This window comes from Dermacentor andersoni, chromosome 1 (assembly GCF_023375885.2).
Source record: "Dermacentor andersoni chromosome 1, qqDerAnde1_hic_scaffold, whole genome shotgun sequence".
Classification (NCBI taxonomy): domain Eukaryota; kingdom Metazoa; phylum Arthropoda; class Arachnida; order Ixodida; family Ixodidae; genus Dermacentor; species Dermacentor andersoni.
This window is the reverse complement of record NC_092814.1, coordinates 189,168,528-189,191,273: the sequence shown is the minus strand read 5'-3', so window position 1 is coordinate 189,191,273 and position 22,746 is coordinate 189,168,528. Positions and strand designations below refer to the sequence as shown.

Sequence of the window (22,746 nt, the reverse complement as noted above, 5' to 3'; positions counted from 1 at the left end):
CACGATACTCGAGGTCCGGTATGGGAGAACGTAGGTAGGGACCCTAACACAGGGAAGGAATTTCACTTCCGGAGGCTAGACGGGGCAAATGGAAAGTGTCTCGCTTGGCAGTGGGGCTCACCTCATGAAATCATGGGTTCGCGGCGCTGAAATATTTCTATCTCGGCTATTAATGAGCCGATTTGAAAATTTTTTGCTGCAGAACATTCCCTAGAGGACACGTAGCAACTTCCAGCGTATAACCCAAGTTTGCTGTGTGGCCTGGTGAGGGGCCCTTTAAAGGGCCCCTGAAACGGTTCGGACAAATTTTGTAGACGCGTAGGGTACAGCATAAGTAGAACATTCGCACCACAATTTAAGTGAAGCGTTTCGTATTAATGAAGCTACAAACGATTACAAGTTACCCTCCTCCCTAGCCATGCTTTTCCTCCTCAACTCGTTCGCCGAGCGATCAGGGCTAAGCTCCGCCTTCACTGGTTCTGCGTCACGATGCGACGTCACATCGTCCACGTCCGGTTGTTTTGGAGCCCGCTCCCGCCCGCGCGAAACGTCACCGCTAGCGGCTTGGCCGTCCACCCCAAGCGAGAGCTATCGAAGCAGCATGCGTTGCGAGCATTCTGTCGTAGCGCCGAACGTGTCTGGTATTCCGGTAATCACACACTAGCAGAACGTTTCGACGGAACGGTGAAGGCATAAACTCAAACTGATGAAGGAACTTTAGCGTAGACGTACGTGAGCTGCCTGATCGGTCTCCACGGTCCAGCCATCCGTTGGCGCAGAGCTTAACCTGCCAAAGAAAGAGCTAATATTGCTCTAACCAAGTGTAAAACATTTTAAACATTTACAAAAACTACGTGTTAACGATTACACTTTTGCGAAATATTTACACCAGCAGCAAAGAAGAATACATTTTGTTACTGCTACTGTGGGTGGTTGAGCTCTATGCCACCAGGTGGCTGCACCGTGCAGACCATTCACATTTGCGCTTCTGTTCACCCCCGGAAAGGCCCCGCAAGGGGACACGGCCAGGCCCTGTCCCCATGCGCTTGCGTTTACCCTATTACCGGACTTGCGAAACGCTATTGCGTTAGTAATCTTCCAGTGTAAAGTGACGGCCGCAATCGCGCAAATCCTGCCGCCCATCGGATAGCGGCTGTCCAATGCGCTGCAGCCAGTCTGCTCGTCTACTGGCTTGCAGAAGGACACGATATCGCAGCTTGATATATTGTCAGTCGCTACGTTTGCAGTCAACAACGCAACAAAGTCGAATCATAGCGCTCGCGAAAAGACAGGCCGACACTGACTGCGGAGCTTTCGTCAAAGACGGAGCACGTTGTAACACAAGCAGACGACACTTGCTGTGTGCCGGAAAACAAACATCATTTGTTTACTATAAAGCTGGAAAATTATCGACCACGCGCCCTGGTCAGCCAATTGGATAGCTCGCCCCACTGACGTCATATGGGCGATTTCCGTCATATGGGTAGGGGCGGCTTAAAATTCCGCCGAGCAGTGTGCTGCGATCGGCAGCGATGTGCATTTTTAAAACCTTACAATAAATTACACGCTTTAAGCGGAGCACTTAGATGTGCTAATTAATGATCAGAAGGACCTACTCCAACGACTCAGCACGTTAATAGAAAATCGTCAAAATCGTTTCAGGGTCCCTTTAAGAGAAGCAGCATTTGACAGAGTATGATATTATGCAAGACCACTGGCACAGCTTAGGGCAACGTGGCTCTGTTTGCGACGGGTAACTTTAAGTGCAGGAGAATTCCACGGCCCCCTCAGTCGCAATTTTTTTATGCAACTAAGTCATCTCTTGGCATAAGGAAATGTTTCCGGAAGGGTAAACACGCACTCTAAATTGATGCTATACCCACTGTATAGAAATATTAAAGCAGTGCCTACATTTTTCCTTGCTTTTATTGTTTTATTAGACAGCTTCCAACTGTTATGGTGGTAGGGAGTTGCAATTCCTTGAACACTAAATACATTATTATACAATCCTTTAATTCGACCAGTCCAGAATGTGCGCCAAGTGAATCATTGCACTGGATGTCAGGCATTTGACTAAATGTCGTTTTCAGGCCCCTCCTCTGGCTGCAATTGTAAAGTTGCACTTTCAAGGTGATCTCTGTACCTCGCCGTCCCCTTTTCTGTAAGAGCGGAGAGATGGCAGTTGATATTCACTCTCAAAAAATGAACAGGTACTTTTTTGCAATGTCAAAGGCACTTTATTCTTTGGGATCTGCAGGCTCATAGCCCCACAGACTGCGTAGCTTTCACTGAAGATATACCCAACATTGAAAGGTGAGCATAACTTGTGTCACTTATGAAGCTCACTGCTTCACCTGCCAGTGATGCAGGGAAAGTGACATGCAACAAGTTCATATTCAGTCCCTTGCCATATGTGGGCATGACGTGTGCACCGTGAGGAAACTAGTGATCGTCCATGTGCTGCTGAAGACATACAACAGGCCAGCGTGCTTATGTTTTATAACATGCTACATATATGTTTACTCGCACGTTTTGCAAACCACTCTGCAAATTTCTAATAGGAATTTTTTCCTCGCTTTGTTGCTTCTGAAGTTGGTTAATTAATCTTGTCTAATTGTCTAATTAAGCAAAATACAAAATATAGCGTGACACACTACATACAAAAGTGAGCAACATACATTTGGTCGCGTCGTCTTAGAGTGCATCGGCATATTTTTAAACTCTGGCTAAAGTTAGCTGAAACACACTGTATACATATATAGTGGAACCTCGTTCATACATGTTGGGAGGAGAAAATGCGAAAGAAACGTACTAAACGGGAAAGCGCACGATCCGGTCACTAAACAATTTGGCAGACTCAAATGTAGTTGACATCTACTAAATGCGAATCGTTGGCGCACGATACGCTGACGCGCGTCGAGCTGGTGGTGCCCGAGCTGCCCCGGACGCACTTTGTTGTTTTCCTAATGCGTAGTGTTTTAGGACGGCGACGGGAAGCCGAAAAAAAAATCGAACTGGTGGCCGACGCCGGAATACGATGCCACTAGAGCGACGCTCATTTCGCACCGCCTACAGCAAAGGAACGGCCGCGCGCTTGGGTTCCCACATATAAAAAATTCACCGACGATTACGTTACTCCCTAATGCGAAATTTGAGCCCAGCTCTCTATAAGTGTTTTCATTTCGCGATATATTGGCTGGCGAGGACAATCCGTTTCGTGCAGCACGTTGCAACGGAGCGCAGTGTGGCGCGACTGCCACGCTAATCGGGAGATCGCGAGAACCAGCTCGTGGGTGGCGCGTGAGCGCGATTCCCAGCCGCCGCCGCCGACAGACCTCCCAGAAGACGCCCGCTACTCTAGCGCCATCTCGTAGCCACCGTCGCCGTACTACGCTTTTCTTACGCTTTCGCCATACCCTCCTGCGCTTTCCACCTCATGGTGCCGCTGCACCCTCTCCGCTTTCCTCTTCGCGTCTTTCATCCCCCGCTGGGCTCCGCGTTCGCTTTCATCTTTCGCTGTGCTCGTTCACTCGGTTACGCCGAGAACCGGCGGGTTATGGTTCTCGGTTACGCCACTCGGTTACGCCGAGTTCCTGCCGACACTCGCACCAGGAACGGGCGCGTAAGAGCTGCGCTCTAAAAAAAGCGAACGCAGAGCACAGCGGAGCATGAAAGACGGCGATAGCGAAAAGAGCGCGAGGAGAAAAGCAGAGAAGAAGGATACAACCGAAGCATGAGGAGAAAAGTGGACGGGAGAGTATTGCGAAAGGGTGAGGAGGAAAGCGGAGTGCCGCACGAGAAGCGCTCCACGGCGGCAAGGCGCTACGGGATGGCGCCACATGTAACGTGCGCTGTCACCCGATCGCCGATAGCTCCATCACTGGCGAGTGTTGTGGCGGGTGGCAGAGTGACGGAGACGGCCGAAGAGCAAACGCACAACAACCTTTATTTCAGAGACAACGAACTATATATATAGGCTGCTTGCCTATGACGTAACACAAAAGAACGAATCATGTTTGACACATGTTAGCACAGCACTTCATATCACTTCTCTCTTTATTTTAAAGCTGCAGTCTTTGCACGGGTCTTCGTTGTCGGGTAGACCTCCGTATGACCGGCGGACTTCGGAGACAGAGAGCCTGCTCGGCTGGAAGGGATGTTGGAGGTGTTGTCGAAGGAACATGCATGGCGCCAGTTGGTTCTGGAGTGGCCGGATTGCACCGTCCTTCTCGCGTTGACGTTGGCAGATTCTTGTTGTCCGGGCTGGGTCGAAACGAGTCGGGAGCCTCCGCTTTTGGAGCCACGGCTGACACAGGCTCCCGAGGGAAAATTTGGTCCAAGTGACGCCTGGCTAGGACATCTGGAGTGTCGACCGTTGCCAGCCGTGAACTCTCGGTGCTCTTGCGTGAGGCTGAGAAGGAAAGTGGAGTGCCGCATGAGACGTGCTGAATGGTGGGAGAGGATGGGTTTGCTAGCCCTTGGCTTGGTCTGCCAGCACACAAGACACGATGAGAAAGTGATCTCCAAATCTAAAAATCTTAAGCAGTTATCGGCCGGAAGCTCGTGAGTCAGGGTTAGAGGATGGATGTAAGGCTGTTTGAAACTCTGACAATACTAATGATGACTGGGTCTCCAATTCTGGGTCTCCAATTCAAGTTCGCCGTACAACCGGAGAAGGTTCCTGCGGAGCTACTTGCAATGGTCAAGCAAGTTTCCAGGCGAGCCACAACGGAAGAACAGCAGAGGTCCATATCGGAAGGCGTGGATTTGCTCGCACGTTGTAAGACATCTGTTCGAAAGATTCCTGTAGCTAAAACAGTTAGTTATTTGAAAGGACAATAGCTGTCTCTTTTAACCTCCGATAAGGAAGGTGGCTTTGTTGTAATGCCGAAAGAATTGTTTGAATCAAAAGCTTTAGAAGCTTTCTCAGGGGTTTTTAAGAAGTGCGAAAAAGTCTCGCTTGCAAAAGTAAAAAGCAACGCCAAAAAGCTGTGTAAGAACCTGAATTTAACGAAACTGACGACCGCAATAGAATCGGAGGAAAAGTTGAGCCTTGATGTATTCTTCACGGTAAAAACTCATAAATCTAATTGCCCCTTCCGGGCCATAGTCTCAGAAAATGGGTCATGGCAAAAACAGGTCTCCTTGTTTCTCCAGCAAAATTTGAGTAGACTACCAATTGACGACCCGTTTCGCGTGAATAATTCTGAAAGCGTTGTAAAATATATCGCACAGAATGAAAACAAAATGCTATCCGCCTTCTCTGTCGACATAAAAGACTTGTATTACTCAATACCACAAAAGGAATTGATGGAATGCGTCACTGACTGTATCGATAAATGTGGAGCTGTTGCTTTCCAGAACGTTTCTGGTATAGCAGTATGTTCCTTTTTGGAACTGCTGTCCGTGTACCTGAAGTCCACGCAATAAAATAGAATGACGACGTCTTTCTACAGAAAGAGGGTGTGTGTATAGGTTCGTGTATAGCCCCTGTTTTAAGCGACATCTCTTTAGCTTCAAAAGACAACCTGTTAAAGCAGTGCTTATCGGGGACAAATGTGTTGGAGATCTTTAGATTTGTGGATGGTTTTTTAGTGTTCGTAGATTGTGAAAGTCCAGAATTGGAGACCCAGTCATCATTAGTATTGTCAGAGTTTCAAACAGCCTTACACCCTTTAACCCTGACTCACGAGCTTCCGGCCGATAAATGTTTAAGATTTTTAGATTTGGAGATCACTTTCTCATCGTGTCTTGTGTGCTGGCAGTTCAAGCCATGGGCTAGCAAACCCATCCTCTCTTGCCATTCAGCTCACTCAAAAGTAATAAAGAGGGATCATTCAATCATGTCTAACCAACGCACTTAACAAGCCATGTCTGCATCGGCTGCAAAGCAGTTTTCATTGTCAGGTCAGCCGCCTCAAAGGGGCAAGTTATCCCCACCATGTGATCATATCTGTTGCAGAAAAAATGCCCAGGCAGCTCAAGGAACCTAACGTTGTAAACCAGGGTCGAGCAGGCCCTTCTGAAACCAGGTGAGCTATCATTCCATATGTTCACGGCATATCTCACAATCTGAAAAAAGTAGGCAAACGAGCTGGTGTTCGGGTTTTATTTTTCGCTCCGAAACGTCTTGGTTTGATTTGGGCCAAGGTGAACGCAGGACATCGGGAAAATAAACAGGTGTGCGCAAAAAAAAAAAAAAAAGCATGGGCAGAAGCATGTCGGATGTGTAAAGAAAGCGAGTTTATTCGGTTCCTTGTCGTGTGGTTCATCATATGTAGGCCAAACGGGCAGATGTCTGAATGACAGATTGCATGAGCATCGATATAAGATGGAAAACCAGCTCTCCGGTCACATAAGTGCGCATTGTAAGGCTCACAAGTGCATTCCATATTTTGATAGAACCCGTGTTTTGAACAGAGCTGATGATCAACTGACAAGGGAGATATTGGAAGCGCTTGAGATCAAGAAGCGTGGTGATTGTATCAGTGAAGCATCGGTTTCCCTTTCGACAAAGGAACTGGCGTATCTTGGGAGCTGCACTTAAGAGGTTTTGTACTGTGGTCTCCTTGTGCGATGCAGATGATGGCCCTGTTTCTTCTTGTTGTTTTGATCCTTGACAGCAGCTATTTATTCCTATGTCAAGAAATAAAACGCTCAGTTGTTAGTGCGCCTATATACGGGGTTGCCTCGTCTCTCCTTCCTTCGCCCATTGTTTTATTTTGGCGCCTTCGTTGTAATCATGCATAACCAACTCGCCCAGCAGCACATGCTCAGTAACAAAACGGGAAAATAATGAACACAGGGACTGTAGTCACTCTGTTCGTTAAAATTAAATTATGGGGTTTTTACGTGCCAAAACCACTTTTTGATTATGAGGCACGCCATGGTGGGGGACGCCGGAAATGGCGACCACCTGGGGTTCTTTAACGTGCACCTAAATCTAAGTACACGGGTGTTTTCGCATTTCGCCCCCATCGAAATGCGGCCGCCGTGGCCAGGATTCGATCATGCGACCACGTGCTCAGCAGCCCAACACCATAGCCACTGAGCAACCACGGCGGGTCTCCGTTCATTACAGTATCCCCTTTTGTTAGTCATTTTCTAAAGGACTAAATAGTTCCATTCCGTGATTTGTACACAGCATGCATATGTACGCCGCACACATGCATTAGATTGTCCTAACCGCGCGAACGTTTATGTGCCTTGGGATGTTGGCCGATTTACAGAGACTACCTAGGAAGTTAATGCCGGTGATTTGAACACAACGCGACCCCCCGAAATCGGGCTTATCTCTCAAGCGCAGCGGGTACTAAAGATCCTTATAGCATTAAATTGAATGGATTTATGTTTAAAGCGGTAACGATAATTCGCCATTCTGTGGTCGCTAAGTGAAAGTACTGGCTGTGCTGTTATTAATATACATTCGTGGTGGACATAAACGCACCCAGTTATGAATATGTGTAATGGCTGTCACGCTATATCTTTTTTGTAGCCAAAGCTCTAGAGGCTCAAGAGGTTCAAGCGTCATACACTTAATTTTTTTTTTTTAAGAAGCTCCCGAGTGAAAAAAGTGCTCCTTGTATGCTGTTAAGAACAGCCCGCTGAGGTGCAAGTTTTGCCAGCCAGTTGCGATAGCGGCGTCAACTTTTCCTGGAACGCCACTGCAAACCTCTAGCCATGGCGTCACTAAGTCGACTGTGTGCGGAGAACAATACACGCGTCCTCTACTCTCCGTCGCAGGAGCCAAGATGAGTTCGACGAAACAGGCTTTGTGCCTGAATCCGCCACCGCCGATCTGGTCTGCTGTGAACAAGGGAGTCCCCGAGGGAGCGTAGTTCGAGGCCCCTTCCCACGCACCGTTCCTGACGTCAGCCCCGTTTTCTGCGAAGACCGTCTGACCTCGGTTGAGGACCGTGAACCTGTGCAGAAGTGTGTGTGTGTAATCCCTGGCGCAGAGACTTGTTTACGAAGACTGGTCGAACGTTTCCCTCACCTTGGGATCGAGGGAGGACCGAGTGTTTATAAACCGCTGTTGTGCGGCTGCTCAGTGTACTTTTCTCTCGCAGTCATGCTAGACTGATGAACTGCAACGTCCTTATGTAGATACTGTAAATAAACCCATATTTCTCGTCCTCGATGAAAAGCAGTCCTTCTTTTCAACAACGTCCTCAGCGTAGATAAGTTGGACGACGGCATGGGCCAGCTACCACCTAATTCATGCTAGACTCCAATCTTGACAACAGGTTACGGGAGGTGGGATTGACCTCACAATGCATAAATTTTAGTTATTGTTCAACGATACATAAATTCCTCGAGCTGGCCAAACTGGCAGTGCCTTCTGTGGTAAATCTTTCCATCACTGAGTTTGCCAGGTGCGTCACATTGTTTTTCATATCTTTCAAAATGCATTCTATTTCTGACATGTTGTACATAATTGTTTTAATGCTATCCTACATTATTCTGTGTAGACTGTTGTTTGTATTAGCTTAGCCTTGATGCTTACACTTTCACTATGCATTGTGCTGTCTTCTTGTGGTTTCCGGCACACGTTTATTCTTGCTTGCGAGTTTCCTTTTATTCTAAAGCATGTGTCTATAATGAATCCTCGTAATGTTTCACGGTATGAAAAAGTAACATAAGTATAATCACATGAGACCTCATTTATTTGTAGTGTCTTTCCCACATTTATTAAACTCTCTTTAACATCCTGAAAGAAGTTTCTATTTTTGTTTATGTCTTCGTGCTGTCATAACTTCAGTCACGATATCTAGATCTGCAAGTTATATTTGTTGCTATGAACAGTAGTCATGTTTGCTTTGTGGCCTTTATAGCATAAGGTGGCTGTAAAGGATTTATGGCATATTTAATCTGGTTCGGACCCATGTTTTTGTTTATTTACAAAGTGCGGCGACAGTGAAATGCAGTGAAGCACCCGACCGGTTGTTACATAACATTGGTTGTGTGCTTGAATGCATACCACTATCGCTGCTTAGAGATGTTTGTGCGTATGTGCACACACACAAACACATATACACGACACACATACCGTCCGAAATACGTCCGCCACAGGATCCCATTTCGGATGTCCGACTGATGTACAAATTTGTTTTCTTTTTAGATATCCATCGGACGGCCGATGGACGTCTGTTGGAGATTTGAGGACGTCTACTGGATGGCTGGTATATCGGAAACGGATATCCGTAGGACTTCCGACGGATATTCGTGGTTGCTTGGGACATTCTTGCGGTTAGCTACCAAGATTTTAAGAATAAATTTGCACTCACCACCGTTATCCATAATTTTCTTTAAATATGTATACTATTTCAGATTACGAAAGGTCTCCAAGCCGCAGCATCATGTTGGTGTGCTCAAAGCCCATGCCTTCCCATGTAGACGCTCACTGTAGTAGCGGCGTCGTTCTTTGAAGAACGAGGCCACTTTCGTGTGAGGATAGCGGCAGGCCGAAGCCTTCACAGCGCTCATCAGACTCTTGACGAGCTCCTCAATTTAGACCCATTTTGACCCTTCAGAACCCACTGAAATCTGTACAGATGCTAGTGGTCCTGGCAATGGCGCTGTTCTTGCCCAGATTCAGCGTGGTCAAGAGTGCGTTATCGCTTACCCAAGCCGTCTTCTGTCCACGACCAGGCGCAACTATTCTATCAAGAGAGTGCCTAGTGCTGGTTTGGGCGATAGCGAAGTTTCGTCCATACCGATTTGGTCGCCGTTTCCGCGTAATTACCGACCACCACGCGCTCTGCTGGCTCTCCTCGTTGAAGGACCCTACAGGGCGTCTTGGGCGTTGGGCATAGTGCTTGCAGGAGTACGCTTTCTCTGTAGTGTACAAATCCGGCCATTTACATCAGGACGCCGACTGCTTGTCCCGCCACACTGCTGACCCACCGGAAGCCACAGACCTCGAATCCGACACCAGCGTTATGTCCATCTCAGGCTTCCTCAACATTGGCGACGAACAGCGCCGTGATCCCTCTTTCCGAACTATCATAGATCGGTTAAGCTCGCCAACTCCTGATCGTTCCCTGCGTCTCTTCTGTATGTCCGACGGAGTCGTGTACAAACGCAACTTGCACCCTGATGGTGCTGACCTACTGCTGGCCGTACCGAGGCACCTTCAACGCACCGTGCTTCAACAACTCCACGACGCACCCACAGCTGGGCATCCCGGTGTTACTCGCACACTTGACCGAGCCATGCGGCGTTTCTACACAGAGCCTTTCTTTCGCGTGGGACTCGACCTACTTGGCCCTTCCCTTTCTCAACTAAGGGCAACAAATAGGTTGCGGTAGCAACCGATTACGCAACGTACTTCGCTATTACGGGAGCTCTTCCTACAAGTTGTGCCACTGACATCGCGGATTTCCTCCTACACGTCACCCTGCACCACCGTGCTCCACGTCAGCTCCTCACAGATCGCGGACGTTACTTCTCGTCAAAGGTCATTCCTCCGCCTATGCTCAGTAGTCTATGCTCGACAGCGCATCAAATAGCCACTGCTTACCATCCACAGACTAAGGGTCTCACAGAGCGACTGAACAACGCTTACCGACATGCTAGCTATGCACGTTTCTCCAGACCACCAGGACTGGGACGTTGCTCTGGCATATGTCACCTTCGCGTTGTTACGATCGGCCTGCAGGGGTACTGAACTGCAAACCTTTCACGGCCCGCTGCAATTGTTTCGATCGACCTAGCTGCGGGAGTAGCGATCTTCGGAGAAGCGACCTTCGAACCTTTCCCGGCGCCAGCGAGTTTAACCACGTTCGGCGGACCGCGTATTGTTGGTTGATTCGCTGTCGCCTTCACGGTTTACTTGGAGCAAGGGAAATCCGGGAGAAGGGGGTTTTGCGGCGCTTTTTCACGGGCCCCAGAAGTCGTCACAGTCAATTGACAGACGCGGCGGCTAGCTGCGGAGTCAGCTTGCTCGGGTCAAGCGTATCAACCCGTCTACGACGTCCCACTCCCCTCGGTGTGTTCAGTGAAACCAAAGTGCGGAAGTGAGCGTGTGAACCCTCCCCCTCAAACGCGGGTCGATTACGATGACTGGACGCTCCCATTAGACGAAGGTTGAACGGCAGTTTTCCCTCACCTAGGGATCTAGGGAGGACAGAGGGTTTTCAAGCAGCCGTTTCGGGCTGCTTGGCAAGCATTCTCTTTCAGTCATGCTAGACTGATGAACTGTAAAGTTCTCCACCCTTCATGTAGATATTGTAAATAAATTCCATATTCCTCGTTCTCGATGAGAACAAGTCCCTCCCTTCAACGTCCTCAGCGTGGACGAGTCGGACGACGGTATGGGGCCAGCTACCACTTATTTCATGCCCGACCTCAATCCTTACAACTGGCTGGCAGCGGCGAGACGGACTTTGCGACGTGGTGCTGTGTCTGCGGCGAGTGCTTGGTTCGACTCTCTAGGCTTAATTTTGTGGTTGTTCAGTTTAGAACAGTAGGGAAGCTGGATTGTTAGCTAGGTTGTGTTTTCCTAGGTAGATTTAGCGAGCAGGACCAAGGCAGTACAGCAGCAATCATGGAGTTAAGGACATTGCTGAGAGATGAATTGTTGATTGTTGGTTACGAACTGGGCCTAGAGGTACGCAAGGAAGTGCTAAAATCGGAATTATTGCGGCTAATTTCCGAACAGGCCAGTAAGGAGGACATTGAAATTGGGTTGGAACTTTTTAGGAAAAGAGAAACGGGACAGAGAGAGAGAACGGGACAGAGAGGAACGTGAGTTATGAAAAGTGCAACTTGAGCTTGAAAGCAAACGGTTCGAGTTGTCTCAAGGAAGTGAAGGGGCTCTGGGACGATCAAGTGAGGCAGAATCATACCGCATGGACAGGCTGTTAAAGCCATTTGAGGTCGGGAACGACATAGGCTTGTTCCTAGGAAATTTTGAAAGGACTTGCGAGAACATGAACTTTGGTCCAAGTACATGACCCCAGCGGTTGCTGTCTATGTTGCCGTATGAGGCTGCGGAAGTAATCGCCAGACTCAGTGCGCAGGATGCATATCATTACGCAAAGGTTAAGGCTAGTCTTTTCAATAAGTACCGCATTTCAGCCGAAGTTTTTCGGCAAAGGTTTAGAAGTACGGGCAAGAAGGATGGCAAGGGGTATCTGGAGTTTGCATTCGGCTTAAAGGCCAACATAGTCGAGTGGTTGAAAAGCGCAGAAGCGTACGAGAGCAGAGATATGATTATTGAATGCACGCGTCTAGAGCAGTTTTACAAAAGCATCCCACAACCTGTGAAACTGTGGGTGCAAGACAGAGGAAACGTAAACACTGTGGAAAGGGCGGATAATTAGCCGAAGAGTACGCAATGCATAGAAAGCTGAACGCCGAGGACGGAAATTGGGACGGTCGAAATGGACTGCGGAAACCATTTCCGTTCAAAAAGGGTTCGCAGACTAGAGGACCGCAGCCTGTAGACGTGGAGGAAAAGCCTTCAGAAAAGAGCGAGGAGAAATAAACGGGGAAACCGTACAGAAAGAGCAGAAAAGAAAGTTCGAATCTTTTAGACCGATCTGCTACTATAAGTGCCACAAACTTGGACATATCGCTGTAAACTGCGGGAAGCCTAGCAGTTTTCTCCTACATGGATGAAAAAACCGAGGATACGAAACTTTTAAGCCCATATCTTCATGACTTGCAAGTTAATGGCAAACCATGCTGGGAGCTGCGAGACAGTGCCACCTCTATGGATGTTGTCCATCCATCTTACGTGACGGTAGATGACTTCATGGGAGAAGTAGCATGGACCAAACAGGTTGTAGAATAACACAGCGTGCGTTTACCCATGGCCAAAGTCAAAATCAGTGGACCGTTCAGGGAGCTCGTGACCGAAGCTGAAGCTTCCAAATTCTTGTCGCTGCAGTACCCTTACATTTTTTCGAATCGGTCGGATCAGTTACTGCGGGACAAGGGGCTTGAATTGGGAGATGGCGTACTACAGGCGTTGACGCGAGGCCAAGCTTATAAAATCGCGTCGCTTTCGGCTGAACATGCAAAAGCTGCTCCAGCGGAAGTAGCTAAAGAGGTAACTTCAGTAACCGAATCTGAGCTAGGCTCGAGGGACGAAAAAACGGTTGAGGAAATCCTGCCAGCTGACCAGCTCAATGAGAGCGGATCACTAGGGTGTCAAAGTTCACGCCTGCAGGAAGAGCCAGCTGACGCACTCGCAAGCGAGACAGGCTCGTTCTTATCACCGGCCTCAAAGAACTTTGATCAGCTCCTACGTGTGGACAGAGACTCACTGGCAGCCAAGCAAAAGAATGATGACAGCTTAGCTAAATTGCATCACCCAGCTAAAGAAGGCATTGCTAGGCGCAACGTGACTATAAAACAGAGAGGATTGTTGTATCGGCACTACAGAGACCGAAAGGGCAGGATTCTAGATCAGTTAGTCGTATCTACTAAGTATAGGGAAGACCTTTTGAGTCTGTCATGGAAATGGGTGGTCTGACCACCTAGGCATAAACAAATCGAAGGAAAGGTTTGCTTATGGACTGGCCTGGCTGTTTCAAAGACATAGAAAACTTTGTAAGATCATGCGATGCCTGCCAGCATTCAGCTAAAACAGGAGAAACCTGGAAAGCTCCACTAAAGGTAGTGCCCTCAATTTCAGAACCTTTCAGACGACTTGTGATAGACACGGTAGGGCCTCTACCAAAGACAAAGTCGGGTTACAGCTACTTGTTTACTATGCTGTGTCCGGCTACAAAGTTTCCGGAAGCAATCCCTCTGAAAAAGCTCAGCTCCACCGAAGAAGTAGACGCGCTTTTGACAGTATTTGCACGAGTTGGGTTTCCAGCCGAAATTCAGGCAGATCAAGGGTTAGTATTCACCAGCGCACTGACTTCCACATTCTTACAAAAGTGCGGGGTAAAGTTGATACACAGTTCCATCTATCACCCTCCGTCAAATAGTGTAGAGAGGTGGCATTCAGTGCTTAAGCGAGTTTTGCGGGCGCTCTGTTACAAACACAAGGAGGACTGGGAGAATTGTCTTCCGGCCACTTTGTTTGCTTTGCGAACGGTTCCTCATGAGGCTAGAGGGTTCTCACCAGCAGAACTAGCGTATGGGAGGACACTCCGTTCTCCACTGAGAATGTTAAGAGAGATGTGGGAGGAAAGAGTCCAACAGTGGGAAAATACATGCTAAATCTGCTGGAACGGCTATGTGCAACCCAAGAACTAGTCGAAAAGAACATGGGAGAAGCTCAACAGAACGCCGAGTTCTATTACGACAATGCGAGGCTTCGTACGTTTAACGTCGGAGACCAAGTAATGATCCTCAAACCTTCAAGAAAGAACAAGCTTGAAGTTCACTGAGACGGACCCGTAAAATTGTTGCACAAACTTTCAGATACTAACTATGCTCTGAAAATGCCCGGTTGCAGGAAGGAGGTAAGGACATACCACTGCAATTTGATGAAGCCGTACGTCGAGTGTAGCGGAGTCATTAACTTTACTATTAAAGAGCAGGATGACACTAGTACAGAGTTTAATGGGTATAAGGCGACCTCTAACTCTGAAATCAGCCTGGAAGAAGTGGTAAAACATTCAGTAAGCTCGCACACTCTCAGACCCGGGCAGCTAGAGGAGCTAAGAGGGCTGTTAGGTGAATATCTTAACAGATTCAGCGATTGGCCAGGTAGAACCGAACTAATAACACATGAAATGGAGCTGACATCCACCAAACCCGTAAGATCAAATCCTTACAGGGTGTCTCCCCGAGAGAGAAATTGTGAAGGCAGAGATACAGCGCATGCTAGAGTTGGGAGTTATTGAGCCTGCAGAGAGTGACTACAAGTCACCGCTAATACTTGTAGAAACCCCTAATAAAGACCCTTGTTCATGTGTTGACTACAGGAAGTTAAATGCCATCACTAGGGATCAGCTGTACCCGATACCCAACCTTGAAAAACGAATTGAATGAGTTAGCTCTGCTAAATACATTTCAACTATAGATCGCGTGCAGGGATACTGGAAAGTTCCCCTTTCAGAAAGTGCCAGCCGCTATGCCAAATTTACCTCGCTTGCAGGCACTTTTCGCCCTCAGCTTCAGGCTGAATAACGCGCCGTTTAGCTTCTCCAAGTTAATAGATATTGTCCTAAAAGACTTGCAGGAGTTCGCCTTGCCATATCTTGATGATGTAGCAATATTTTCGGACAGCTGGAAACAGCACGTATCACACCTCAAACGGGTGTTCTCACGGTTGAGGGAAGCAAGCTTAACGATGAAGGCGGAAAAGTGTAGATTTGGCTGTTCGCAGGTTACTTATCTGGGCCATGTTGTCGGCCAGGGCACGAGACGGCCGGGCGAGCTGAAAATAGCTACGATTGCAGAATTTTCTCAGCCGCTCTCATTTAGCAGGACTCCATCCATGACTGCTGAATTTGATAGCACAAAATTCCTTCAAAAATTGGCATAGCGAAATGCAGCATTTGCTTGTTTCTGCACTCATGTTTTCTTTGAAGCCTAGAGGGTCTAAAGTGAGATCCAAGATACGTCATCTCGGCGATGAGACGTGTTGTGGGGTTCGCTTTGCAGTTGCCTGTCCTTGTTGGATGTTTTGGGGTGGTATCATTTCACAGCTGTTCGTTGCAAGCCAAGGCATCCTCCCCCTTGCCACCAGCCATTCTCTTTCTGCCCAGCAGTTATCAGCACTGGCCAGTCGAGATTTTCTGGGCCATGGAGGAGCAGTTACGATCATCCTGCCGGGGTACTGAACTGCAAACCTTTCACGGCCCGCTGCAATTGTTTCGATCGACCTGCGGGAGTAGCGATCTTCAGGGAAGCAACCTTCGAACCTTTCCAGGCGCCAGCGAGTCTAGCCACGTCCAGCGGACTGTACATCCGGCGGACTTACAGCGTACAATTCAACCCGCCATGACAAGTTGCTCACCGTTTTATCTACCATTTGGCCATGATCCCGTTTTGCCCCTGGATACTGTACTTCCACAAGTCACACAATCACACACCGCTTATGCCCGTGATGCAATTTATATGGCAGCAGAGGCCCGTCATATTGCCTGCGCTTGCCTCGCAGATTCCCAGGCTTCGGAGAAATCCTGTTACGATACGCGCCATAGGGACGTGCAGTATTTACCTGGCTCCCTCGTCCTCCTGTGGTCACCATCTCGTCTTGTGGGCCTATCGGAAAAACTTCTGTCTTGATATTCAGGTCCCTACCGAATCCTGCGAGCTTTTGGATGCGACGTACAAGATTGCTCCCGAAGAGCCAGGCCCGTCATCCGTACAGCCAAGAACTGATGTTGTTCATGTCTACCATTTGAAACCCTATGTGCGTGCCTTTGCTGGGCCATAATCGCTTGCGTCGGGTCGGCACTCCAATCCCACTGGCATAGTGTCACGATGCAGAACAAGACGTGCGGACAAGAGACGATGACTAAGTAGTAGTGTTGTTGCTGGGGTGCTTCGGCTGCCATGTTCTAGTGTCAGTTGGTGCCTTCAGCATTCGCCTGGCATAAATAACATTCGTGCTTGTCTCCACCTCGCAACAATATCTAGCTCTATGTCTTTATTGCGATAGCATGTATATGGACACTCCAGGCGGATTTTTGCCGTCACCGTGATGTTCCATATATAGTCCAAGTGCTATAACACTGTCACTGCACAGCATACGCTGTTTGTGTGAGTGAAAGCATGCGAGGGAGGCCGATGATCCTGGCTCAATCCAGCGTGCGCAAAGGAAGAAAGCAGAGAGCAAACGCGCTGTCTTGTGTCGCGCAAAAGGCCGTGGGGGGATGGGAGGAAGGGGCGTAGTGCTCCGGCAGCAGCTGGGCATTTCGCAACCAGGCGCCTGGGGAACTGACAACCGTGGCTCAATCTTGCGCGGCATATATGGAGGAAAGCAGGGGGAGGCAGCCGGGGAGGGAGGGGGGCTTCAACTCAACCAATAAGTGCGTACTTTGCACGACCGCACATGGTCGCATGCACCGTATCTTGAATGGGATCTGCAGACGGCTCATACTCTTGTGCGCACTGTGTTCTAGCCGCTCGCGTTGAAGCAATAGCCCGCACGGTCACTTCGCTCGCTGCTGCTACCGCACCACTACACCATGCTTGTTAATTCGGTAGTAAGCGAATGTTTAAAAGTTTATCCGGTCAATAAAACTACCATCCTTACTTCGTATAGCTGTCTACTAATTTGCTGTAGCAATCCATGCTTTGCCTTTCACGCGAAACTGCAACTTTAATAAGGCTGCGACAGCCTCATTTTCAACTACACTTACACTGGCGGAGTTGCTGCCATAAAAATGGGTTGCTATTTGTTTTTCTCATGCCGGTGTACAATCACTGTCATGCACACTTGTCACTATTTCCAATGCTACATAAACATGAATGTGACCACATACTGAAAAATCCTCAAAATTTTCTACAACATTGTCCTTGCAACCACCGTGGAATTGACCACTGCGGGTGATAAGCATATAGAAAGTTAATATAAGAATATTAGCCAATGAGTGTGGCCTTTGTGCTTAGTTGCTAATAGTGCAGTGCTGAAAATGAATCCATTTATGTGATAACCTTCTACCTGTCATTCACCAGAAATGCTTATGCTGGAGTTTATTCACTCTTTCAGAATGGCACCACAGTTAAAGGGAGGCATTATGTTTGCCACGATGTCATGATGGCTTTATTACTACATGTGTGGCGATGGACATCCACCTGCCGGCTACGTGGGTCATACATGTCATCCTAGATGATGTTTGTGAGCCAGCATAACGTTTTCTGGTGTTCTTCCTTTGACACCTCAAGACAGGTTTAGTGCCAAGGAACGTGGGTTATCAGGTACATAATGCTCAGCTGACTCCACTGTATTATCAAGCAGCGGTGGCCATCTTCAGAGAATTACAGGCCCTTGACCTAGATGTATATGCACAATTAGTACCAGCTTAAATTGGCTGAGATGACCGCTTTGAAATGTGAGTCACACAACAGCATGCCACAAATACTTCATTGAACACAGTTAGGCGCAAGTCACACATGGAATTCTGCGGTTGATGTGCAATGACAACGCAACTGGCAAATGCTACCTTCAAGGACAGGCTATTTCGCTAAGTCAAAGCTGATAATGCATGGTGCCCAAATTGTGGCTAGATTGAAACAGCCCTTCATGCAACGTATCGCCCAATGGCAAAATCACACTGTTCCAGATCTAAATGTCAGTCATTACTATCCTTTTAATGAATGCCCATGTTTTCCTCTTGGAATACCTTTTTGCTGCTAGAGAGCCAATATCCATCTCTGGCCCAGATGTGAAGAGTTGTGAACGTATAATATTCAGCAATGCAGCTCTAGGTGAACTAGTTTTGTGCCACTAATCATGCTGTTAATAATCTGTCAGGTATAGTGCTGTACACGTCTCAGTAAATTTTCTTTACTATGGTCAGTGACTCAAGCATAATGGGTACAATATGGGTGAAATGTGAATTTGCCAAACATTAGTGGAACTTCCCAATAATAATAGACTTGATAAGGACTCAAAGTGTTTAATTAAAATTCTGGGGTTTTATGTGCCAAAACCACATTATGATTATGAGGCACACTGTAGTGGGGGACTCTGGATTAATTTTGATCACCACGGTTCTTTAACGCGCACCCAATGTGCGGTGTACGGGCATTTTAGTATTTCACCCCATTGAAATGCGGCCGCAATGGCAGGGATTTGATCTCACGCCCTCAGGCATAGCAGCGGACTCAAAGTGGTGTATTTTACAGTGTGGATGTGATTTCATGACACTGTTGTGAGCAGAAACAAATTTATCTTTACATAGAATTCATTGACTCAATTGTTCTGACAACAATTGCTACCAATTTCAACAAGCACAATGTAATTAAAGGCTGCTTTCAATTCTTGTTGGCCCAGGAACACTCCAAAAATCTTTTTTTTAGCTGCCATAAGGAATGGAAATTCCGTTATAATTAGTATACAGGGTGTTCCAGCTAACTTTAGCAAAGGGTTAAATATATCCCGGTGTGCTATAGGGGGACACCACTAAAAGCATGTTGTCAGCCACTTTATGGAGCAAGTGAAAAGTTTTTTTGGCAGTATATATTGGTTGCATAATTAGTAAAAATTAATTAATTGATCAACTCCGCAAGTCTTATATTTAAAGACAACTTCTAATGAGGAAATTGTAGGAAATATCTTGCGGAAACATGATTCAGCAGTGTTTAGACTCGTGTTTATTATATAATCATTTTTTCCATGTTGTAAAGAAAGTCTGCGAAATATGAAAGTACCCACATGACAATGTGTTTTCATGCAGTGGTAGTGGTTCTCTCAAACGTGCTACACATGAATAGAACAGCGCACTTGGCCAAGCATGCTGCTTCTGAATAAGTGAGAGGGCAGTGATACAGGTGCTGGCTTCAAAATTCATGCGAGTGATTGGTGGCAACTGCACTGCTGAAAGCAACAGGCAGCCATTTATGACAGTGAATGCAAAGCAAAGAACTTGAAATCGTCGCCACCCTATCAGTTTCTCTGTGACAGCACATGGCTGTCAGCGCTGAAAGGCGCTGTTCATTCATGTGTGTCATAATTGAGAGAACTGTGATTGCAGTACGGAAATGCGGTTGTGAGAATTTTCATATTTGGCAGGCTTTCTTTAGGATGTGAAAAGAATGATGGAGAATGTAAGTACTACTGAAACATATTCTTGAAAGCTCTACAATTTTCCTCATTGGAAGTTTTTACCTAAATTTATGACTTACAGAGTTGACTAATTAATACTGACTAATTATTTCTATAATGCAAAATTTGTGATTTGCTCCATAGAGCAGCTGAGAAGATTCTTTGATGACCTTCCTACCGCCCACACAAATATTTTTAAACCTTGGTTAAAGTTAATTGGAACACCCTGTAGAGTACACGCCAACTTATGGTTCCATTAAGTTCCCATATAGTTTTCAGTGTTATCCTTCATACAGGAATGCTAGCAAATGAAGATACCTTTTCCACTCGCCAAACCACCAGTAAGGTCACAAATAATGATGCCTGAACACTGTCATGTGTACATTGTTTTACTTTGTGCTGGATACAATTTCTCAGAGATTATCCTAATCAATTTATCGTTCAATGCAAGACACACCCTACTGTATCAGAAATTTCTTGAACACTGTAGCCAATTCTATAGTGAAAGCATTTTGTATAATGAGATTCTGTGCACAATGTGAATACTGTTCTACATTCCGAAACGTAAGTGAGCATGAGCGATTACTCTAGAATGTACAGCGGACGGCCTTGTTTCACGAGTTGAGATTTGACAACCGATGACTGTGCTCACCACTCTTGTGATTTGAGTATTGCTTGTCTTTCTGGTCAAAAGTTTACCCAATAAAGAGTTGAATTCCTAAGTTAGTTTCAGCAGCGTTTGGTTCTTCCCTATCACTACAATGCAACATCTCAATATAAAACTATTAACTCATACACACAGACAAAAAGTCAAACAATGTACATGTGACAACATGCAGATAAAGCAAGCGAGACTGGCTATATCCCTCAGTGACAGTGTAACTCAATGAGCCAAGCAATGACCTCAGGAATTTGGAACTTGCCACCAGTTACACCACAGAATGTTAAAAACTCATCTATCACACCTATGGCCTCCCTTGAGCAGGAAATACTTTTAACTCAATCCTCCTCTCTCTGTTACAAACATGCAGAAAGACAGATGTACATGCTTCACATCCCACTTCCTGACCAGTCCTGAATAGCACTACGGCATTGACCTGACTGTACTAGAAAGCTTTCTTCTTTTTCAAAGGGCCAACTGATACAAGATTTGTGGTGAAACAATTTGGATACAGATGAATGTAAAGCAAGAGATGACGCCGATACTTTTTGCTACCGCGAACATGCAGCTGTGTAGTTAAAATCAGTGGATTTATTTAATAAAAACCAGTTGCATTAATGATAGGTTAACATACGTGGCACAAATGTTATGATGTATGCATGAATAGTTCAAATGCTACTTCAAAAGATAAAAAAAGGAAAACAGTTGGCCAACATATAAGAAAGGGCAAGAAATGACTACTTTCACGAGTGTCCACCACTCAGTTCCCAGAAATAACATTTAATGAGACATTTTTAAAAACTTTTTGTTCTTTGACACAGATTTTGTGCGAAATGAGGATTTGCCATGGGAATGTAAAATGCAGGAGAACAAAAGTTACATAGGTTCTAATGTCCACCTAACCTTCCCACTTGAAGCAGAACTAGCCAAGAGACTTTAGGAGTACCTTTAAAAATACAAGTTGTACAGAACCCGGCTGCTGTCAGACAATACTGAACCACTTACTCTGCAGTTAGTCGTATCACAGTGTACGCATAGAATACATAAAAAAAAAGCACGACCATTGTGCTAAAAAGAAAAGAAAAAACTTCAAAGTACAGCCTCCTGCTCCCCTAAGGGTAACCACTGAAGGGTAACGGGCTTCAGACAAGAACCACAATACACAAGTGCCAAAATGGTTCCAGGGTGCATGTGAGCTTATCCAGGACCAAAAAAAAGCACATCCTTCTACATTCTGGCTCGAGGAAGTGGTGGACTCCGCTCTGCAAGGCAATAAAAAAAAAACTGCTGTTTTATCCACGCACACCCCCAAAAAATTAAACAAATTGCTTAAAGTGAACTCAGATTCCTGGCTAGAAAAGGCTACTACAGCATCACAAAGCTTTTATCCAATCTAGTGTGCCTGAACTGTCACCAAATTAAAACTGGCATTACGAAAAAGCAGTAAGTGATGAACACTGTTCCTCACCTCCATTTTAGAGCTACGAGTACCATAAATTTGGAGCATGCATACATGGATAGGCATCAAAATGAGTGAACGTCTCCTAGTTTCCGTAGAATATAATTGTATTCTCTGTACCATAGAACACCGCTATGGCATAAAAACAAAATCAGCAGTATTTGTCGAGAGTTAGTTGGTTGAAGCATGAGCAGCATTCTGCTTTCTACATTCATGCTGAGTTGGTGGTGATGTATGACAACGGTCACTGTACACCTCCACCAGCTCGGCATGAATCTCTTTGGCCTTGTGTCCCTTGAAATGCAGAAAGCGGATCGCTGCCTGTGTTTCTACCAGCTCTCTCGACGAATGCTGCCGATTTTGTTTTGATGCCGTAGCGGCGTTCTATGGTACACACAATACATATGTGCTATTTCCCACAGCATGCAGTTGATATGAAGGAGATGTCAATAGGCTCATGTGGTGCAGTGGTCTGTGAGCATGAAGCAAGATAGATGCACCAGTGAATGCGATGTCCTCACCCAGATAGTCATGTAAACTGTGGTTATGCTATGCAGCTATGCAGCAAGTTAACTTACCCCATGACCACAGCACCTTGGAATTATGAAGCAGTAAGGTTTGAAAGGCTGCTAACCCTTTCTGGACCTCTAGGCAGCATAATGCTTTGCAGGAAATATCCAACATAGAGACAAACAAACAGGAAAAGTATTTTTTTAGTAATGTGAGTGTCAGCAACGCTAATTACACAATTTGTCAACATTGTGCCAGATAAATATGGCTCTCCCTGAAATTTCCAAAATATCCATGCATCGCATGCTGACGTTAGGTCTCTGTTGCCTATTTTTGGAGCCTGGTGCCTAATGCATATAACCTGCCTTGGATAGCACAAAAATGGTCTTCAAATAATCTGTGGCCACATTTAACACTATTATGATTGTG

General features: G+C 46.5%; 1 protein-coding gene across 6 annotated transcripts in view; it reads right to left on the bottom strand.

The window, feature by feature from the left end:
• Positions 1–3,925: 3,925 nt before the first annotated feature.
• Positions 3,926–22,746, bottom strand: part of LOC126547386 (phosphatidylserine lipase ABHD16A) — a 154,965-nt gene continuing 136,144 nt past the window's right edge. For 5 of the 6 annotated variants that reach the window (XM_050195373.3, XM_050195371.3, XM_050195372.3 and 2 more), the window contains one exon: positions 21,109–21,610. In XM_050195373.3, the coding sequence (XP_050051330.1) occupies positions 21,576–21,610 (35 nt within the window). In that variant the 3' untranslated portion in view covers positions 21,109–21,575. Of the gene's footprint in view, positions 4,412–21,108; positions 21,611–22,746 lie in introns of those variants that run through there. The other variant, XM_055062894.2, reaches the window with a different exon arrangement.